Source organism: Erythrolamprus reginae, chromosome 1, assembly GCF_031021105.1.
Source record: "Erythrolamprus reginae isolate rEryReg1 chromosome 1, rEryReg1.hap1, whole genome shotgun sequence".
Lineage (NCBI taxonomy): Eukaryota > Metazoa > Chordata > Lepidosauria > Squamata > Dipsadidae > Erythrolamprus > Erythrolamprus reginae.
Genome location: NC_091950.1, coordinates 151,736,229 through 151,758,324, shown reverse-complemented (window position 1 = coordinate 151,758,324; position 22,096 = coordinate 151,736,229). Strand labels below are relative to the sequence as shown.

Below are 22,096 nucleotides of genomic sequence, written 5' to 3'. Positions count from 1 at the left end.
GCTTCTCAGTACTCAGCAGGATGGGAACACCCCCCTCCCCCAGGGCAGCTGCTTGGAGGACATACACCTGGTGACTTTGGGAAACCCATAACAATGTATTTATCCTGTTTGTTTATACAGTGTCTTTCTGTCCCGGTGTTTTTGGCTGAAAGAGGGATTTCAACAAGATCCCTGAAAGGCAAGGGCTGCAGGGTGGAGAAGTTGAGTGATAGATAGGTGGGTCCTTGAAACAGTAAGCTCCTTAAAAGGCAGGGTTTGCTCTCAAAAGAAGCATCATTATTTTCTTACATTTTGGTCCAGGCAGCCAAAGGATTGCCTTGATGGGGAGGGTGAGGGTGCATGATTCTGTTAGTGCTAGTCAAATTTATAAGGTCTCCGTGCCAGGCATTGCCAAGCTTAATACTTGATTAATCAGCATAACTTATTACTAACTCAGCCCCATTTTCATTTCAAATACTGGCTGGAGTTTCAAGGCCATCTGATCACTTTGCCATGTAGTTTACAGAGTTAGCATGTTGCCCCCAATAATCTGGGTCCTCATTTTATTGACCTGGGAAGGATGGAAGGCTGAGTCAACTCTGAGCCTACTGAGATTCAAACTGCTGAATTGCATGCATCCGGCAGGCATCAGAAGTAGCCTGCAGTACTGCGTTCTAACCACTGTGCTACCACAGCTCATAATCTGCCAGAGAGGATTGGATGATTGAATGATTTTACTGCCCAAAGCTAAATCAACTGAAGTGGAAATCTGATGTCATTTAAAATTGGTCTCCAGAGTATTTTCCACTAAATCTAAGAGCAATCATAACTAAGCAGATCTTGGACATGCACACTTAGATCCATTTACTCATGGTTAAGTGAACCAGCCCTTATTCCATCAACCCATTGAACCATAAAGTAAAAATATAGGTTGGGTTTTGGGCAAGAGTCTTGGCCAGGATTGGTCAAGAGGTACAGTACACAGGTCATGACAGAAGGCTGCAAAGTAAATGTGGACCCATCATAGATGTGCGTGGGATTTACGGGCTTTCATCACTTTAAAAGTGGAATGTGGCTGTTTTAGACCATTTCCCAGCTCAAATCCTGTGCATCAGTTTGTAGACATAATCAGAGGGAGTGGGGGGTAGAGCTCAAAAAATGGGGATTTGAGCAGCACATGTAGCTTTGGGATTATAGGATGCCCCTTACTAAAATAGACTCTCAGATGGTATGGGCTACTTCGTTATTTAGCACTTCAGTATTCTCTAACATTTTGTTCCCATTTGTGCTTCCTCTTTCCTCTGTTGCTATAAGTGTTGTCTCAATTTTAACCTCGTGGTAAGGGCAGCTCTACTCTGGAGGATGTTCTTAGCTTTAATGCTTAGTTCTCTTTTCATTAATTTGCATCTAATAAATCCTTTCCCCTGAGACCAAGGATAGCTTTACCTTTCCTAGGTTCCCAGGGCACTGCCTATTTATTCCAGCTGCCATCTGTTACATGCTATATTCTCCTTAAGTTGCCTCCATCACTTACAATAAAGGCATTGATTGCCCAAGGGGGAAAAATGGACTGAGAAGAATAAGCCTGGCTGCCTCTTTAACAGTAGTTTGGTATGCAAAAGTCAAGCAGCTGAAACTTTTCAAAGAATGGAGCTATATATTATCAAGTGTTAATTGCTGTAGATAAGACCACTGTTAAAGGGACAGAGAGTGTAAGTTTACATCTCATGTTCAGTTGTAAAATGATTTGTTTGAGTTGGGCTTACCCTGTAGTGAAAGCTCAGCTGATTGAGATCTATTCAATAAACCACAGTCAAGTAAATCACAGGTTAGATGGCTGTGTGACCACAGCTGCAGTCTCCTGTTGCAGAACTGATAATTTTTTTTGTCTTTGAACTGTTTAACACAGTGTTTTTCAACCAGTGTGCCACGGCACACTAGTATGCCGTGGGACATGGTCAGGTGTGCCGCGAAGCTCAGAGAGAGAAAGAGAAAGAAAGAGAGAGAGAAAGAAAGAAAGAAAGAGAGAGAGAGAAAGAGAGAGAGAAAGAGAACAAGAGAGAGAGAAAGAAAGCAAGAGAGAGAGAAAGAGAACAAGAGAAAGAAAGCAAGAGAGAGAGAGAAAGAGAGGGAGGGAAGGAGAGAGAGAGAAAGACATAGAGGGAGGGAGGGAGGGAGAGAGAAAGAGAGCAAAAAAGAGAGGAAGGAAGAAAGAGAAAGAAAGAGGAAGGAAGAGAGAGAAAGAGGGAGAGAGAAATAGAGCGAAAGAGGAAGAGAGATAATTTTTTTGTCCAAACTTTTTTTAGCCCCCCCCCCTGCCCCACTCAATGTGCCCCCGGGTTTCGTAAATGTAAAAAATGTGCCCCGGCTCAAAAAAGGTTGAAAACCACTGGTTTAACACCCCATTCATATAGTTGAGAGTACTACAGAACTGCAGTCAGCTGCTAAAGGTAATTTTAGTTAATGTCACCTAGCTGGTCTGTTTATGTTAGATAGCCTATAGCAGTGATGGCGAACGGGTGCCCTAGGTGGCATGCAGAGCCATATCTGTTGGCGCGTGAGCCTTTACCCCAGATCAGCTCCAATGTCATGTGCGTGCCAGCCATTTGATTTTCAGCTTGCCCAGAGACTCGGGGTGGTGGTGGTGGCATTTTCGGCTTCTGGAGAGTCTCCGAGGGGAGGGGGGGTGGGCATTTTTGCCTCTGGAGCCTGAGGAGGGCGAAAAATGGGCCTACTAGGCCCACCAGCCTTTGGGAAATGGGCTGTTTCAGGCCTCCAGAGGGCCTCTGGGGAGGGGGAGGCCATTTTCAAAATGCCTAGGCATTGAATTATGGGTGTGGGCACTTGCACATGCGCAATAGCACATGCACACGTGCTTTCCGCACCTGAGGGAAAAAAGGTTTGCCATCACTGGCCTATAGTCTGCATAGTTTCTGCCTTTTTCTCAGGATAGATGGACTAGGTCATTGTCAGTGTTGGCGAATTTGGTTTCGGCACCAAATGCCAAAATGGAAGCACACGCTTGTGCGGGGAAGTGCCGGAAACTGGAAGAGCAGCTCCCTGGAGTGCATGTGGGCACTAGGAAACTGAGCTTCCAGTTTTTGGCATGTGCATGCATGCTGGTCACCTGGCCTTCCGGTTTCTGCCACACATGCATGTCTGAATACCAGCTAGCTGGTGCACATGCGTGCAGTAGAAACTGGAAGCTCAGCTTCCCAGTGCTCACATGTGCACCAGGGATCTGTTCTTCTGGTTTCCAGCATTCCTCCATGCACAAAGACCAGCTGGCAACCCAGAAGAGCAATAGGCGATGACTGGCATGCCTGGAGAGATGGCTATGCATGCCACTTCTGACACAGGTTTGCCATCACGGGACTAGGTCATGAAAGTAATATAACTGGTACTAATCTAGAAACCTGTGGTCATCCCTAATCCAATAACTGATTGGAAAAGTAACAAATATAGCCAAAGATTATTCAGAATGCTAAGGATTCTAGAACTGCCTAGAGAGAACCTTGGCCAAGGCAAAGATCTATCTTAGAGACAGCGATGGGCTATGAACCGGAACGCTAAATTGCACTTGCCGCCATGGCTCGTAAGTTCTTCTGGGACCAGCGAGATTTTGCTGCTGCACCTGTGGAGGTAGCAAAATTGCGCCCGTGTTTCGGCGAGGTTTTACCTGCAGCTCTGTGCGCGATTTTGCTACCTCCACAGGTGCAGCAGCAAAATTGCGCTGGTCCCACAAGAACTTATGAACCACAGCGGTGAGCGCAATTTAGCGTTGCGGCTCCTAGCCCACCGCTGATTACAGATAGGACTGGAGAATATATAATGCTCAAAAAAATGAAGGGAACGCTCAAACAACACATCCTAGAACTGAATGAATGAAATATTCTCATTGAATACTTTGTTCTGTACTGATAACATGTGAAATTCATTGTCAATTAGTGTTGCTTCCTAAGTGGACAGTTTGATTTCACAGAAGTTTGATTTATTCAGAGTTATATTGTTTTGTTTAAGTGTTTCCTTTATTTTTTTGAGCCGTGTATATTCCCCTCCAGGAAGAGGTAAGCCTTGTCACATTTCAGTGATGAAAATAATAGTATTGAAAGAGACAACTATAGTTGAGCTGATTGCCATTTTACAATAGTTTTAAAGTTTTCTTAAACAGAATAAATGTTAACTATATGATTGCAGTACCTGAGGGTGATCATTTTTAATATATAATCCTTCATGGAAACTTTATGCACTAAAGTCTAAATCTCTTTATATATCCTCAGCTCCCAGAAATGGCAGGGATCTACAGATGAAAGGAATATGTCTACTGTGGATCACCCATATACGTATTGGACTTTGCTCTCCTTTGCCAGTCCCGCCTCCATTCCTGGTCAATGCCAATCATCTGTCTTTTTTCTCTAACAATGGATGCCAAAACCCAACAGATGCGAATGTATCTTGCAGCTGCTCCCAGATGGTGTTGGAATGAAACAGTAATTTCTCCTTTAACACTGATGCAGCCTAGGATGGCTTTAGCTTGTGTCACTCATGGGCTGAAGATGATCTGAAGGCAATGTTGTGGTGATGCAGAAGAAAAAAAAAGATGTTGCTGTGTTAAGTAGAGAGTAGGCTATAGCTCACTCAGTTGTTATAATGAAGTCCCCTTGCGTTCAGGTTTGCTAACTGCTACAGGAGTCTGACACAATAGAATGAGTTTTACTTTTGCAAACTGTGGTTTTACTTTTGCAAACTGTGAAAAAGGAGGTTTTGAAGTCTCCTCTGCAATTTCTTTTAAGGCCAGCAAATTGAAAATGATCGTTGACAGAAGCAGGCTGCAAAGAACTCTTTGATTTGCTAATGGCGGAGGTTAATTGAAATTGAACTTCCAACAAATTTGGAGACACCGATTCCCTATCCTAGTTCTAATGGCTGTACAGGGCAGGCCACAGTTGGCTTTATTCTGAGTAAATTGCTTCCAGAATCTTCAGACAGTTACTTAGCGGAGGTAGTTATTTAAGAGACAAAACTCATCCCTTTGGGACTTGCTCCGTGATAGTGTGATGAAATACAGGCAGGAGGAATATTAACATTTCTGAGCACTTAATAAAGAGGACACCAAGTTGTTAGCAGTCCACTCTCAAGTAGCATCCATTGCAGGACAGTGCAATGCTAAGGGACAGAAAAGCAGAGGAATACCATCTTTGTCTCAGCAGCTATTATAACAACATAACAGGCTTTTATAAAAAAAACAACATCACCAGAATGGGTGATGGTGATGTAGAAAGTTGAAGAGCCAGAGTAATACCTGTCCCTCTTGGAAATGCAAACTTGGAAGACAATGCTCAAGTTAAATGGAAGCAAAGTGATTTCAGACTTCAGGAAATTTAGAAAAATACTATGGTCTGGAAACCTCTCTGGTAAAATTTCCATCTAGGTAGTCTTTCCTCCCAATGGACAAAAAAACCCCAACATCCCCACCCTGGCTTGGCATCCAAATATAATCACAGATAGCTGGATTTGATTAGCTAATTATGTCTGCATGCCATGCTTTTGAAAGAATAAACACTTTGTCATCGTATGGTATTGGATGTATTGAGAGCAACCATAGGCCTGTCTGCTGTCTACCAGGTTACACTGGTTTGTTGAATAACTAGGACTTGATTTGCATAATACACTCAAATTCAAGCAGGCAAATCACATTTTGGTTTAGGACAATCAACAAACTCAGTTCCTGAACCTATCAGAATACCACACAGGTTCTAGAACTGTAGCTGTTTTTGTGTCTTTCATAATAATATGATTTTAAGTCATTTGTGGAGGAAGAGGTTGTCTCCAGTATATCATTCAGAATCTGTCCTGCTTAAAGTCTACTGTGGGAATATCATGTTCCCACATTCATTCTCTCCCTCCCTCCCTCCCTCCCTCCCTCCCTCCCTACCACCTTTTACTATGAGTTTGCCCAGAGTCAGTCTGGAATCAGGCAGTGCATAAGGGGAATAATCGAACAAAGATCTGAGTAAATAAATACTAAGCCCAGACTATCCCAGCACAAGATTAATAGTGTATAAAGCAAGCTTAGATGTTCTGTGCTAAATATGACCTGAGATGTACTTTGGCAATATCAGAATGGGGTGGGGTGAGTGGGGGAAGGAGGGCCATTCTCTCCCCTTAGGTCACCAGCAGGAATCACAGCTATTTCTGTCTTCTCCATTAGCACTGGACTTTTTCTAGTTCTTTGCATACCTTTCACCTCCTTCCCTCTAGCCATTTTTTTTAAAAAAACAACTTCTTTCTAGGCTTCTAACAATGTAGATGTGGAAAGAATGGGGGCTTTTTTTAAAAAAAATCCTCCCATCTACTGTATTTTTGGAGTATAAGATGCACCTTAGTTTTTGGGGAGGAAAATAGGGAAAAGAATCTGCTTACCAGACATTCATCTGGCTAGCATCCTTAGTCTGGTCAGCTTCAGCACATTATTTCATCCCCTGGATAGGGCTTTTAAAAAAACTTCTTTCAAGAGAGTAACAATGAAAGAGCTTGCAAGCTAGTAAGAGCTGGGGACATTGTTACCACCTGGTTAGGGTTGGAAAGAAACTTCTTCGGAGCAAGTTAGAGTAATAGAAAAAAACCCTGCAAAGACTTAGGGCTTGGAAAACATTCTTCACAAAGAGTAACAATGAAAGAACCTGCAAGGTAAGAGCTGGGAAGATCGTTAGCACCTAGTTAGGTCTGGGGGGGGGGAAAGCTTCAAAAAAAGCTACAAAGTATAAGCGTGATTGTTGGTCATATAACAGTGATGGTGAACCTGTGGCATGTGTGCCACCGGTTGCATGCAGAGCCATGTCGAAGGGCACGCGAGGCGTTGTCTTATGTCAGTTCCAGCACGTATGTCAGCTGATTTTTGGCCTTGGGGAAAGCTGTTTTGCTCTTCAGAGGCTTCAAGGAAGCCCCAGAGTATGAAAAACCACCAGATGGGCAAATTGGAAGTTTGGAAAAACAGACTTCTGGTTTGCCTATTGTGCTGCTTTTCACACTCTGGAGGCTTTATTGAGGCCTGTGCACATGCATGGGGGCAGAGGTGGTGCGCATGTGTAGCACATGGGGTGAACATGTGTGTGGGGTAGGGAATAGGTGTGGGCATGTGCAGTAATGGGCAGCCAAAATTTTGACTGCCACACTGTGGGTGTGGCTTATTTTGTGAGTGTGGCTTGATGATCATGTGACTGGGTAGGAGTGGCTTACCAGCCGTGTGACCAGGTGGGAGTGGCTTGAACAATCATCATCGTTCAAGTGAATTGTTATTGCTGCACGATGCCTTTTCATCTCAGCTGTGGGCAAAGTAAGGGCTTCACGACGGGAAAAAGACCGTAGCCCAGACTGCTTTGGCGTGGTCCGGCTCTCCTGGCCTTGGGACGTGGCCGTGTGAGGCTGGAAGGGAGCAGGGCAGGAGAGAGGGAAGCTCGTCCGAGGCCAGGAAGGAGGAAAGAGGAAAAAAGTGAGGAGCGCTGAGATCGGTAATCCAGGAAGTCACTGCCTCTGGTCAGCTAGAGCTGTGCATGCAGCATCATTTCCACCGGTAGAACTGCGTTCCACCCCGTCCTACCTGCTGCCCACCCCGAGCATGTGTGCAGGCACTAGTGCATGCATAAACATCCTTTTGGCATGCGAACCAAAAAAGGTTCGCCACGACTGTCCTATAGGAATGAAAATACTGTAGAAGATTGGTGGCCCAGCAGCTAGTCACTTGCAATAATTCTAGGATCCTGCTACAATAGAATATCTGCCTCTCTGAATTTATTTTTACTCTGACATCCTGGCCAAGTCTTCAAGCATCCCTTGATAAAGTTCTGAATGACAGAGCAGCAAAGGAGAACAGTTAATCTCCCTACCTATACTGACAGGTATGCTAATAAATCAGGACAACACAAATGGGAACTAATTCAATACAGGGAATCTTCTACTTTGATTAAACAGTTCAGGTAGTGACCATTCAGGCATCGAAAAAAGTGACTTAAGACCTTTCACATTTAGGACCAAGCTTGACAACTGATTCACATTTATGGAGGTTGCAGTGTCCCAGAATTCATGTGGGATCCTGTTTTGTGACCTTCTAACAAGCAATGTCAAAGGGTAAACCAAGTTCCCTTAACAACCAAGTTAATAAGTTAAGAACGGCAGTGATTCACTTAACATATATGGAGAGAAAAGCTGTAAAATGGGGCAAAACTCACTTAACAAATTTATCACTGAGCAGCATAAATGTTGGGCTCTGTTGTTGTCATAAGTTGTTGTCATAAGGACTACCTGTATAGCCAGGACAGGGCTGAGAACAACCTGAGTATATTTTTTGATAGCATTGGTTTTTTTCAAGAAGAGTGGACCACGCTTGGATTAAGTAATGAGGAAAAGCCTTGGAAGAGAAAGTTCATTTTAGTGAAAGTAGCCTGGAACTTAAAAAATTGTTTGCTCCAATCTTTCCTATCCCCTCCTGCTGCTGAACTGGCAGCTGTTTAGCCGGAATAGCAATAACAATAGCCCTTAGACTTATATATCGCTTGACAGTGCTTTATAGCAATAGCATTTAGATTTATATACCACTTCATAGTGCTTTTGCAGCCTTCTCTAAGTGGTTTATAGAATCAGCATATTGCCCCCAATAATCTGGGTCCTCATTTTACCCACCTCCGAAGTAAGGCTGAGTCAACCTTGAGCCAGTGGTGAAATCTTAACTACAGCTAGCAGTTAGCGGAAGTAGCCTGCAGTGCTGTTCTCTAACCACTGTGCCACCCCAGCTCTTATACCCTCTCTAAGCAGTTTACAGAGTCAGCATATTGTCCCCAACAATCTGGGTCCTCACCCACTTTGGAAGAATGGAAGGCTGAGTCAACCTTGAGCCTGGTGAGATTCGAACTGTCAAACTGCTGGCAATCAGCAGTCAGCAGAAGTAGCCTGCAGTACTGCACACTAACCACTGCACCACCATGGCATGTAGGTCTTTATCTGCCGGGATGTTGGGCAGATGCTAAAGGTATATTTATGCAGCTGATAACAGCCACGTGGAGCAATGGTGTAAATCAGCTGCTAGAGGACATAACTGCCCACCGGTGAAGTCAGTCCAAACGTTTTCTAGCATCTCCAGGAAAAATTCAGAAACAGTCCTTCTGCCAAAAATCCTGGTTGTCAGTGCAAAGAGGAGAATGCCCTGCTCAAGGGACTCATTGATTTGCTGCTCAGTGCAAGTGCTAGATTTTCTTCATCAACCAACAAGTATTTACTGCAAACGGTTGCAGTGTGAAGGTCTCGCCTCCAGTAGTCTGTCCTTGGAAATTGAATGTTTGTGGAGACTCTTCCCCCTTCACCCCCACCTTTTTTGTGCATTGAACTAATGGAAGGGCGGGGCTGCCATTCTCCCACCCAAAGAAAGACAGTCACGTTTCGTAGTTCTTCGGTATCCCAGTGCTGCTGCTACTGCTTCTCTGTGAAATTATCAAATAACATGAAATCATCTGCTGTAGCGGTTTTGCAGAAACCTGTTCCTGTAGTTGGAATCCAGGGGGTGTTTCTCACCCCCCCCCATTTCTCCATTTCCCCACAAAAGACAAGAAACTCAACTTTCCTGCTCAGACCTGATGGATTAAACTTCTCGATTCCTGCCCCCCTCCCCTCATATTTTATTTATTTATTTGTTTTGTCCAATACACAATAATACACAAGGAAGGTTTTAGAGGATATAGTAGAGAAGAAATACGAGATATAGGAGAGACTATAGGACAGGGGATGGAAGGCACTCTAGCGCGCTTATGTATATATATCATAGCGGATTAAACAAAGGGGGGGAAATGGAGTTTTCCCAGTTTTTTGGGGGAGCAATGGGCCTGTCGCTACCAGCCTTGGTTATTACCATACATGGATCTGAAACTTGCATGGGGAGAAAGAAAAACACCCAGCTAGAATTGCTGGTTGCATCCCAGACAACACATTCTCAATCATGCAGAAGGCATGTCATTTACTTGCTCCCATGACCCTTGCCCCAACCCTTACCCTGCCAATCCTCAGGTCAACCTCCAAAACCTTCCTTCCCCCTTTCTGATGCTGCACCTGCCCGCACTTTTCAGTCACAGATGCTCCTTTGCTGCTCTTTTGCCTCTGGGATTGCCAGCCCAAGCAAACTCATTTGAACGGAGGCAGCAAGACGACACACCATCTGAGGCAAAAGAAAATAGACCCGCAGCCTGACAGGAACTATCTTCCTGATGCTTTTTGCAAATGTCCATGCGGAGTTGGGCGGCATAGAAATCAAATAAATAAATATGTGAACATAGCAAAAACGGGAGATGAAAAAATAGTCATAAAGCAACCTTCTTCAAAATCAGGGGTCTCCAACTTTGGCAACTTTAAGCAACTTTAAGCCTGGAGGAATTTTCCAGCCAGCTTTGCTATGTCTCTCTGTGTGTGTGTGTGTAGGGGGAGGGGAAATGAACACAGAACAGAAAATTTTGGGTTTTGAGACACCTCCCCAATAAATAGCGTTGCAAATCCAAATAAGCCAAGGGGGTCAAACTTGCTGCATCATGCCATCACATCATGCTCCCTTCGTGGAGCTGGGCTGGGTCTGCGCATGACGCATCTGGCCCGCAGGGCACCAGTTGGACAGCTCTGAAATAAGCATCCCCCCCCCTTTTTTGGCAGTGTTTTATAAACTGCACTAAGTTGTGTCACTCCGCTCGTCTAAGTGAGCATCATGCCACACAGGCAACAAATGCATGTAGCTAAAGCTATAAATAGGTGGCAGGGATCACTAATCACTAGGCTCCTCACCTAGACAGGCTAGGCAGTAATTGTGGTGGGCAAGTAGCATTTATGGTTTCCCTGTGACTTGTTCAACAAATCATGGTTATTATAAATACGTTTGGCTTGATCCAAATGTCAGCTATTTGAACCAAGACACTGCCTTACTGAGCCAAGAATGGTAGTTACTCATGGATAGGAAGTAGCAACGGAAGCAGAACATGGGGACTTTTCATTTGGGAGATTTGACAAAATGGAACAGGCTCTATTGCCTTTAACAGAAGGCTAAAAGCAAACATTTCAGCCAGTGTAATATAATCAACATACTGTATGTTGAAATTTCCTCCTTTTTGCAATATGGAGGCGGGAGGGGGAGGGGAACCTCCTGCAATCAGCCATCCTTACAAGCAGGGGTGGGCCGGATCCAGAATGGTGGGGAATACGATTCCAGTGGCAGCAATGTAGCATGTAGCTTAGCCACGGTGGCGCCACCGGGCGTGCATGTGCAATTGGTGCTTCCCTGGACCTCTGCCTGGCCTGACCTGCCGTGAGCGCTGCCTTCCCCCACCTCGAGCCCATCCTTCTCCCATTGCGAGTGCTGCCTTCCTCCACCGTTCACCCCTCGCTCGCCTCTCGTGCTGGCTGCCCCCCACCGCCTACAATTGCGGTCGTTGCCCCCACTATCTGTGCTGCCGTCGTTCGCCCCTCTCTCTCATCTCTCACACTGGCTTCCCCACCAACTTCACTGGCGCTGGCTCCCCCCCACTGCCTGCGCTGCTGCTGTTCGCTCCTCACTCACCGGCTCCCTATGCTCATTTTGCCTTCCCCCCACCGCCCGCGCTGCCACCGTTTGCCCCGAGAGTGAGAGGTGAGCGGGGCAAATGGAGGTGAATGACGGCAGTGTGGGTGGCTGCTTACCTTATATTTGTCTGTTTCTGGGTTTTTTCGCTTCTGCGCATGCGCAGAAGCTAAAAAACCCAGAAATCTCGCACGCATGTATCCTTGTGTGAGATTCGGCTTCTGTGCATGCACAGAAGCTGAACTCCCCATGGCGACACATGCACAGGGCATGCACATGCAGTGTCGGCCCGTTCCGGTAGGACCTGGAATGTGGCCCGCCCCTGCTTACAAATTACATGCACTAACCATGTACACAGAAATAATATATTCTGCTGTAAACATTTCTCTCTCTCCCATTTTTTAATGGGCAAGTTGAAAATGCAGCGTATGATAATAACTCACCATTGCTCTTGTTTTTAAGAAGTAAATGTAGGCTTGGACTACTAACTTCCTCCTGGAAAGTTAAGTTAGAGAACAGCTGGTGTGGTGTCACAAGGCCAAAGCAAGCAGTAGAAAAAAAAGAAAAGAAAATCCGGGACAGCAATTACAGGTAATCCCCAACTTATGTCTATTTGCTTAGTGACTATTTAAAGTTATGATGATATATTGCCAAAATGACTTAGGATTGGTTTTTGATACATGTTACTGTGGAAGCATTCCCACACCCTTATGATTGCATGATCAAAATTTGGATGCTTGGAAATTGGCATGTATTTACGACAATTGCATTGTCCTGGGGTTATGTGATCACCCTTTGCAACTTTCTTACAAGCAAAATCAGTGGGGAAGCCAGATTCACTAAGCAAACTCTGTTTCTAGCTTAACAAGTGCAGTGATTCACTTAACAACTGTTATTGTTTTTCTTCTTCTTCTTCTTCTTATTGTTGTTGTTGTTATTGTTATTATAAACTGTTTCAACTCCTACCTTAAAAAGTCACTACAGAACACTGCACACCAAGACAACTAGACACAAGAAGAGTTTTTTTCCTGAACACCATCACTCTGCTAAACAAATAATTCCCTCAACACAATCAAACTATTTACTAAGTCTGCACTACTACTACTACTATTTTTTCCTCATCATTTCTACTACCCATTTCCTCCCACTAATGACTGTATGACTGTAACCTGCTGCTTGTATTCTTAAGATTTGTATGAATATTGATTGTTTCTTCATTGCTTATTGACCCCTGTGACAATAATTAAGTATTGTACCTCATGATTCTTGGCAAATGTATATTTTATTTTATGTACATAGAAACATAGAAACATAGAAGTCTGACGGCATGGTCTCATGGTCCATCTAGTCTGCCCTTATACTATTTTCTGTATTTTATCTTAGGATGGATATATGTTTATCCCAGGCATGTTTAAATTCAGTTACTGTGGATTTATCTACCACCTCTGCTGGAAGTTTGTTCCAAGGATCTACTACTCTTTCAGTAAAATAATATTTTCTCATGTTGCTTTTGATCTTTCCCCCAACTAACTTCAGATTGTGTCCCCTTGTTCTTGTGTTCACTTTCCTATTAAAAACACTTCCCTCCTGGACCTTATTTAACCCTTTAATATATTTAAATGTTTCGATCATGTCCCCCCTTTTCCTTCTGTCCTCCAGACTATACAGATTGAGTTCACTGAGATTGAGTACCCTGAGAGCATATGCACCAAAGACAAAAGAGAATTCTATTCTGACCTGGAGGGTACTGCTTTATTTCTTCCACTGAGCTGCAATTGCAGCAGGTGGCCACCAGGGGTTGCTTCTGTCACAAAGGCAAGTGTGTGGAAGGAGCCTTTCCCTCCCAGGGCTAAAGGGTGTGGATGGTTTTTGAAAGAGAGCTATAAATGTTTTAAAGAACCTTGGGGGGAGGGGGGTGGAATCCTTTCACAATGCAGATGGGGACTCAAAAGTCGCCACTCAAAACCTCCCAGGGTATGAGGAATTTTTTTTTAAACACACCAACTTCCCTTTTATCTTTTTTTTTTAAACAGGCAAGAAAAATATAAAAAACAACCACGGAGGAAGAAGTATGTGGAACACACCCACATACTGCATACATTATGGGTCTCCTATCCCAGAAATAAAAATCTGTGTGTGGTGAGTTTAAAGTTAAAGGAGCATAAAGAAAGGAATAGAACTTACACCATATACTCAGGGGTGGATTCCCATTACTGCTGCTACTGATACAGCGTGTAGCTTCTGTTCTCCTGTGTGCATGCGTGGGCATCCCCCTCACGAGATTTTGCTTCTTGCGCATATGCAGAAGCAAAAAAAAGCTGGGCCATGCGCACATTCACGCAGGAGAATAGAAGCTGTGTGCCCAGCGCAGCGCAATCCTCCTCCATACCGGTAGCTTAACCAGCAACTGTATCAGATAAATTAAAATACAGTGGTACCTCTACTTAAGAACTTCATTCGTTCCGTGACCAGGTTCTTAAGTAGAAAAGTTTGTAAGTAGAAGCAATTTTTCCCATAGGAATCCATGTAAAAGCAAATAATGCGTGCAAACCCATTAGGAAAGAAAGAAAAACTCAGAATTTGGGTGGGAGGAGGAGGAGGAAGAAGAAAAGGAGGACAGTCGCTGCCGAAGGAAGAAGGTGAGGTGAGGGGAATGAAAAAAAATCCAGAAATTTAAGGCTTAAAAAAAAAGAGGGACTCTGAGGCGGCGAGGAGGAGCACGAGCCTCCAATACACCCAGCGCAAGGCTGCCTCCCATACACTGCGCCAGAGAGAGAAACCCAGGGGGAATGGCAGGAAACTGGCCGGGCCTTTGTGCCGCTCTCAAATTTCCTGGGAAATTTTTCTGGGCTCGGGTTCTTAAGTAGAAAATGGTTCTTAAGTAGCGGCAAAAAAATCTTGAACACCTGGTTCTTATCTAGAAAAGTTCTTAAGCAGAGGCATTCTTAAGTAGAGGTACCACTGTATAGGGCTCAGAAAATATCTTAGAGATTATCTAATCCTACCCATAGTTCTGTAGTGGCAAACCTGTGGCATGCATGCCACAGGTGGCACTCAGAGTTCTGTCTGTGGGCACGGCAGCTGTCGCCCCAGCCCAGCTCCACCACGCATGCACACACCCTCCCATCCAGCAGCTAGTCTTTGGGGCTCTGCCATGCATTCGCAGGGGCGGGCAGATTCCCCCGCCAGTGTGCCGTACAGGCAGGGGTTCCTCTTCGCTGTCACTACCAGAGCACTCCTGATGACTGGTGTGTTGGTGCAAGATTTGGCTTCGGCACACGAGCCAGAAGCCAAATCTTGTGCATTTTTGCTACCGGGATGCCATATTGGGCCGTACCAGCTGCAACCTGCTACTGGTGCCCTACCTTTCTACTCCATTTCTGCCACCCCACATGAACCTGGAAGCCAAAACAGGGCATGGGATGCCGTGCAAGGTCACCCCACACCGCATTTTGGGCCTGGTACATATGTGGCGGGCAGCCAGCGCATGCGTGGGAGACGTGCCCTACATGGCATCGGACCAGATTACTTATGGGACTGCCTTCTGTTGCACAAATCCCAGCGGCCGATTAGATCCCACAGAGTTGGCCTTCTCCAGGTCCCATCGACCAGACAATGTTGGCTGGCGGGGCCTAGAGGAAGAGCCTTCTCTGTGGTGGCCCCGACCCTCTGGAATCAACACCCCCCAGAGATTCGTACCACCCACACCCTCCTCGCCTTTCACAAGAGTCTTAAGACTCACTTATATCGCCAGGCATGGGGCAGCTAGATCATGCCCACCCCCTAACTATTAAATGTGATGTGTGGTTGTGACTGAGTTGATTGACTGGTTTTAACATAGTGGGACCTTAGCTTATAATTTTAATTAATTAGATTTGTGTACACATTGTTTTTGTATTAGAAATATAGAAACATAGAAGATTGATGGCAGAAAAAGACCTCATGGTCCACCTAGTCTGCCCTTATACTATTTCTTGTACTTTATCTTAGGATAGATATATGTTTATCCCCGGCATGTTTAAATTCAGTTACTGTGGATTTACCGAACCACGTCTGCTGGAAGTTTGTTCCAAGCATCTACGACTCTTTCAATAAAACAATATTTTCTCACATTACTTCAAATATTTTCCCCAACTAACCCTGTGAGCCGCCCCAAGTCTTCGGAAAAGGGCGGCATACAAGTCTAATAAATAATAATAATATAATAATAATAATAATAATAATAATAATAATAATAATAATGCATGTTTGGGTGCAGCATGCATGCAGGAGGTACTTGCATTGGGTGCAGGATGCATGCAGGGGATACTCGCATTTTGTAAGTTGTGGCACATGCACGTGAATTCGCGTGTGCGCACGCCCACTTTGGGAACACAGCACCAAAAAGGTTAACCATCACTGCCCTAGCTCAGTGCAAAATCCATGCAGCAACTTCCATACATTATCACCCAGGGTTGGTCTGAAGACCTGCAGCAAAAGCAAATTCATTATTTCATGTGGCAATCTGTTTCTCTGGCTCACAGTTCTAATCCTGTCCTCTGGGACAAAAGGGTGTAAGTCCACTTAGATATTTGGACATGGAGGGCTCACTGCTCTTAGTTTTCCTGGAATGGATGTTCTTCTGTGTTGCTTCACCCCGTGGATCTAATATCAGTGAAGTTTCTAATGATCTCCTCACATAATTCATATTCTGTCCAAATGGAAATCATGCACTGAAACAAAGCAATAAACAGGTGCTCAATGTTATTTTTTTTAAAAAGTACTTGATTTCCATTTAGACAGAGCCTTGACTTTTACCCTTTTCATTGTTCTCAAGCTCAGGGCCAGTTCTGATGAATAAACCATCCCCAGGACTCAACGCCTTGAAGTCTTCTCCAACCTTGGCATGAGCTTTTGAGTTCAAGTCAAACTTTATTTCTTCCCTTTCACCAGTTGCTTAGAAACACACTTCAAAAAAATATACTTCACAGTTCTCACATTTTGCTGTTCTGAGGCTAAGAGGTTCCCTCCCAACTCTTGCCCTCGAAAAAAGATCCTGCTTTTTAACACACACACACATACACACACACACCAGACATAAATATCTGATTACATCTGAACCATTTATTCTCACCAAGCTTCTGTATTTGGGTAAAGAAGTCCTTGGTGGTCCACCTTTAGCATTATTGGATTAAAGTTTAAATGAGAAGCAAAACAAGGTATTTTGAAATTAATTTTCAAGATTTGGGAATAGAGAACAAGGTGACTGGCAAGCTGATGGAATAGCAAAGTATTTTTTTAAAAAGTAAAGAACTATTTAGAAATTAACAGCTCCATTAAAATATTTCCAAACCCTTGAAATACGTCAGGTATCTCAAGAAGATGCCTGGTATTGATAGTATCTACATTAGATATTAGATATCCAACCGGAGAGGCAAGACATGAATTGGTCTATCCTAGGGGTAGGCAAAGTTGGCTCTTCTATGACATGTGAACTTCAACTCCCAGAATTCCTGAGCTAGCTTAATTGGCTCAGGAATTCTGGGAGTTGAAGTCCACAAGTCATAGAAGAGCCAACTTTGCGAGTGTTTCCTTGCATTTTAATAATACAAGCTACCAAGGATAATCTGGTTGGTGTGGATCAGGCTGTTGATTGTTTCTTATTGTTTCCCAATTGTTTCTGATGCCTCCTGACCTAGAAGGCATCAGAAACAATTGCGCACCACAGATCAGCAGCCCAGCCATCTGCAAACCCCATGCAATTCCATCCAAGTTCACTGTAACTCAATAGAGGTTAGCCGGGCAGTTATTTGTGCCACATTCGTTCCATTGGTCAGTAATTTTTTAAACCACAATGCAACTGATTAGACAAATCCAGACATTTCATTTATATGAAAAAGACAAAAGGAAAACAAGTGATTCAGATGCATTGACCGAAGATATATGTGCTACACCATGATTTGTCAATTACTAAATAAGCTACAATGGTCTGGATCATTAGAAGACAGTAAGCCATAACCCTGTTTCTCCCGGTTGGTCGTCCACCTCACTCAGCCTGGGGTCAGTCTTCCATCCAGACCCATACCGGATGAAACTGACTGCCTGGCACTTGAACGGCTCACGCTGATCCACCGCCAGGTACCTCTGGGAGCAATGGAACTGGTCCTTGGTAGCAGGTGGCTTCTACTCAGCGAATCTACACATCTACCTGTAAGTGGTTTACGATACATTAAGCCCCCCCCAAGAATTAAACGGTGTAGTATAATCAGTGAAGGGTTACCATTTTTTTTACTACCACACTGTGGGCGTGGCTTATGCAGGACATCCTGCATTGATTGATTGATTGATTGATTGATTTGATTTGAATGCCGCCCCTCTCCGCAGACTCGAGGCGGCTCACAACAATAATAATAATAATATACAATGTAACAAATCTAATATTAAAAGAAAGTATCTAAAAACCCATCATTTAAAAAAGCATAGAACACAAACATACCGTACATAAACTTTATAAGCCTGGGGGAGATGTCTCAATTCCCCCATGCCTGGCGATATAGGTGGGTCTTAAGCAATTTACGAAAGGCAAATTTTATTTCAACATCTTACCGTGCAAATTGGGTGCTCTGGGGCGGAGCTCCATTTTCGCTACCCCACTGCGCCCCCCCCGGTCTGGCAGCAGCCCACCCCCGAGTATAATATACCAACCTCTGGATTCCTTTCGGTCAAGGTTGACAGTGATTTTGCCCCCTCCCTTCCCTCAGGAGCCAGTATAAAAAGTTATTTCAAACAGCCACGGGCAAGCGAGGGAGGTGCTATGTTTTGCTTAATCACTCTTTGGTCTTCACGAGACATGCATCAGCTTGTGGCCCCTCGGCTGACACCCACCACTTTGGAGCACCTGCTGCTCAGCTGGGACCAGAAAATGTGTGTGTGTGGGGGGGGGAGGAAACAGAAGGCGAGAAAGGGGCAGATAGACAAAAAAAATGCAGGGGTGTATTCAGATTTAATTCAAACTTAAAATGCTGCAGGTTTCAGCAGTCTGTAAGGGGCAGTGTTGTAACTCTAAAGAGAGGAAGGAGAATTGCTCAGCGTTGCTGTTGCTCTCTCTTCCTATAGGTAGAGATTCTGCTTGTGTTCCTGGCCAGCATTCTTACACACACACATACACAAACACACGTACTCACAATCTAAAGAAGCGCAAATGAGTTCAAGGAGGATATTTTACTTGACTTTAGCGGAAGTTAGTTCTTTGAGTAGTCCCCCAAGTTCCGAGGCGGCAGGAAAATCGAAATTAAATCTTCTCTCCTCTCTTCCTCCTCTCCCCTCCCTCCACAGTAGTTTGATCGAAATCTCTGGTTTTAACTTCTTCCAACTTCCGCCCTGCCCCCCTCCCCCGAAAAAGCAGCAATGGAAGTTTGGCAAATGTGTTCGGTTTTTTTTTAAAGAAACTTTTGCTCTGCCAGATTAAATGACAACCAAACGGAACCAGTGCTTTCAAAGAAGAGATGCTGGGTGGGTGTGAGGTGGTGGTGGTGGATATAATGAATGGAACAAGATTTATTGAGGGTTAGGAAGTGCTGCTTATAGCTTGTTGTTCTTCCCCGGACGCTAGATGCAACAATCATTCCCTGCATTTTGCGGGGGGGGGGGGGTTTGCAAACTTATAAAAGAGTGGGTTTTGTTTGGGGGCGGATGGGTGGGAGAGAAGAAAACAAAGAAGCTCTCTGGAATTTTGTTACGGAGAGAGGAAGAAGAGGAGGAGGAAGGGGGCTGCGAATAAGCCAGGGAAAAAAAGTAGAGTCGGGATTGGATTTGAAGGTTTCTTCCCAGGCAGAAAGGCTGACCAAGGTTTCTTTTCAAAACTCTCTTTCCCCCCACCCTCCCAACTCTTTTTTCGTTATTCTGTTGCACCTGTTTTCATTCTGATGCCACCCTGCCTTCCCATGCAACAACCTACAGATGGAGTCAGAGGGGAAACCCCCTCGGAGGATTGGGAAAGGGGCTACAGAGGCAGGTATTGAAAAATCAAGTCAAATGGGAGTCCTCTGGATATCAGTATTGTTGCCCCATTGATGCCAAGGGGGCTATATATCCATTCACAAAGGCCTGAGAAGATAGACTGCTGCTTAAGCCTGGCACTCTTGGGGAAGGGTCATGGTAATGGAGATCCAGGGGTAAGTACCAAAGACAGTTGTTTGCAGAACTGGAGACTTAATCTTTCCTTGCAGATGGGAACATGCATTTATTTCAAAATGGGGGGGGGGGAGGAGCAGCTGGCACCCTTTTCTTAGGGATGTCTTGCTCATTTTTTCCCTGGGTACCCCAAATTATCTGTCCTATAAAGGTCCTTCACCAACAGATGGCGAAGGTGGTTGGCTTGGGCTGCAGAGAGGAACATAGGAATGATGGAAGAAGGTGGAGGTGTGATGTTTGAAGAGCTGGAAGGGAAATTCAAGAGGGAGGGAGGGGGGGAGAGAAAGAGAGAGAGAGGGAGCGAGACAGAGAGAGACAGAGACAGAGAGAGAGGGAGACAGAGAGAGAGAGACACAGAGAGAAACCAGGGTCACAGAAGTTATGCAAGTTGTACTCTGAAGACTCAGCTGGGGAAGGGGAAGGTAGCTCTGAAGAAAGAAACAACACTGCGGAAGACAAGTGGGAAGGGAGGAGAATGCCAGAGAAGCACCAGATCTGAGCATTAATCGGATTAAGAGAAAGGACCCGATGATGCCTAAACCTGCTTGAAGGAAGTCAAGACAGATGTTCAAAGGATGCTCAGTGCACAGCAAGCAACAAATAGACAGGGAAGCCCTTTCTCTCCCCCCACAACCCTCCCCGCCTCCAGCAGAAGAAAGCAAAGAAACAAAGTTGAGCCAAAAAGGCCCAGAGCAGAACTCACCATTCTTAGCTTGCTCTCGGTAGTTCTTTTCATTGAGGCAGAGCCCTCTGCCATGGAGCAGGGCGTGCAAGGGCTTCTCCTCGCCTTGACGTGGCAGGCAGCGCAAGCCCTGGGCGCATCGCTCTGTGTACACCCCACAGGACTGCCCTTCAGCCAAAGCGCATGTCATGCAGCATCCACAACCGGGCTCCTTCACCAACTCGCAGCCCACAGGGCTGGGAGGGCACATGGAGAGGGCTTTCTCGTCACAAGGTTCGCAGTGCACAAAGGAACCCAAGCCCTGCGAAAGCCCCAGGCACAGAGACACGAGCAGCGCCTGCATCAGGAACATCTTCAAGGCTCTCGACGGGCAGCAGCAGCGGCCGGTGCAGGAGTTGTGAGAAGGCAAAACAAAGTTCTTTTTTTTTTTTTTTGGAGACCAAAGAAAAAAAAAGGGGAAAAAAAAGTCTCTTCTCCTTTAAGATTCCAAAAGAGGCTTAAGCAACCAGGAAAAAAACAGAAGAATACCTAGATTGTTATAAAAAGAAACGGGCTATCACAGGTTTGTCTGCAGCTGACAGTTGTAAAGAACTGCAGATGCAACAGGTTGGTAATTTCAAAAAAGGGGGAAAAAAGTCACCGGAAAAGAGGTTGAAAAAAAAATTAAATAGCAAGAGTAGCTTTGGCGAGGCTGCACAAAGAAGTATAAAATAATCCACACGCCCCACTAAAAAAAAAGCAAAGTCTGCAAGAGGCTGGGGAGGAAGCAGAGGACTGAACGAGCTTCTTTTCGACTATCCTGATATGATCTGCAGCAATTTTTTAAAAAAATGCCTGGAGTAGCACTTAAAAGCAGGTAAAGCTGAGCTTTGTCAAGAAGAGATTCTTTTTTTTTAGGTTGGGACTGGCTGTATATATATTTTTTTTTGGTTAAAAAAAGCCCCCTCCTTTTTCCTAGATTGGGTTAAAAAACAACAAAGAGGTTTTCTGTTGAAGGGTTGGTTTTTTTTTTAAACAAAGTCTCTTTGACAAAGAGAGCAAAGGAGGAAAAGAGGAAAAAGAAAGGAATTCCACTTTGTAGATCTCCCAACACTTTCCCCCTGGAGAAGTTTCTAAAGAGACTGAATAGTGCGGAGCAGGCATGTCTTTTAAATAGACTGCCTCTGGCTGCCTGCCAGACCCTTGCTGCAATCTGAGATCCCAATGACACCTCAGCCTGAATTGGTGCCAGGAACCAGGGCAAGCTCAGTGCACTCCAAGTGTGTGTGTGTGTGTGTAGGGAGGGGAGGGAGTAGGGTGGGGTGGGGTGACTGTGCAGCTTTTGACTTCTAGGCTTCCAAGGCACACCACCCAAAGGCATCCAATTGCTACCTTTTCTGCTGGGCAAGAAGAAACCAAGTGGGGTTTTTTTTTCCTCCCCCTCCCACTTTTTAAACTGCAGGGAATTTTTTTTGCTTCTTTTTCAAAACATTCAGAAGTTGGGGCTCAACTGGTGTCATGTTTATTATTCTCAGTGCCCCCAAAATTGTAAAACATGTGTACCCCATACTTTGGAGCAAAATCTCATTAAAACTTGTTTGGGATTTTATTCCGAGTTAAGCTGGTGTGAGAATGGAGGAGCATATCATATTGCCACCTTTAAAACAAAAACAGAAAGACCCCTTGGGTTATGCACAAAT

General features: G+C 44.7%; 1 protein-coding gene across 1 annotated transcript in view; it reads right to left on the bottom strand.

Annotated features, from left to right (window-relative positions):
• The window catches only part of IGFBP5 (insulin like growth factor binding protein 5), a 51,518-nt gene extending 29,936 nt beyond the window's left edge, over positions 1-21,582 (bottom strand). The window contains exon 1 of the mRNA XM_070729777.1: positions 20,439-21,582. Coding sequence (XP_070585878.1) covers positions 20,439-20,769 — 331 coding nt within the window. The 5' untranslated portion in view covers positions 20,770-21,582. The remainder of the gene's footprint in view (positions 1-20,438) is intronic.
• Between the last annotated feature and the right edge of the window lie 514 nt (positions 21,583-22,096).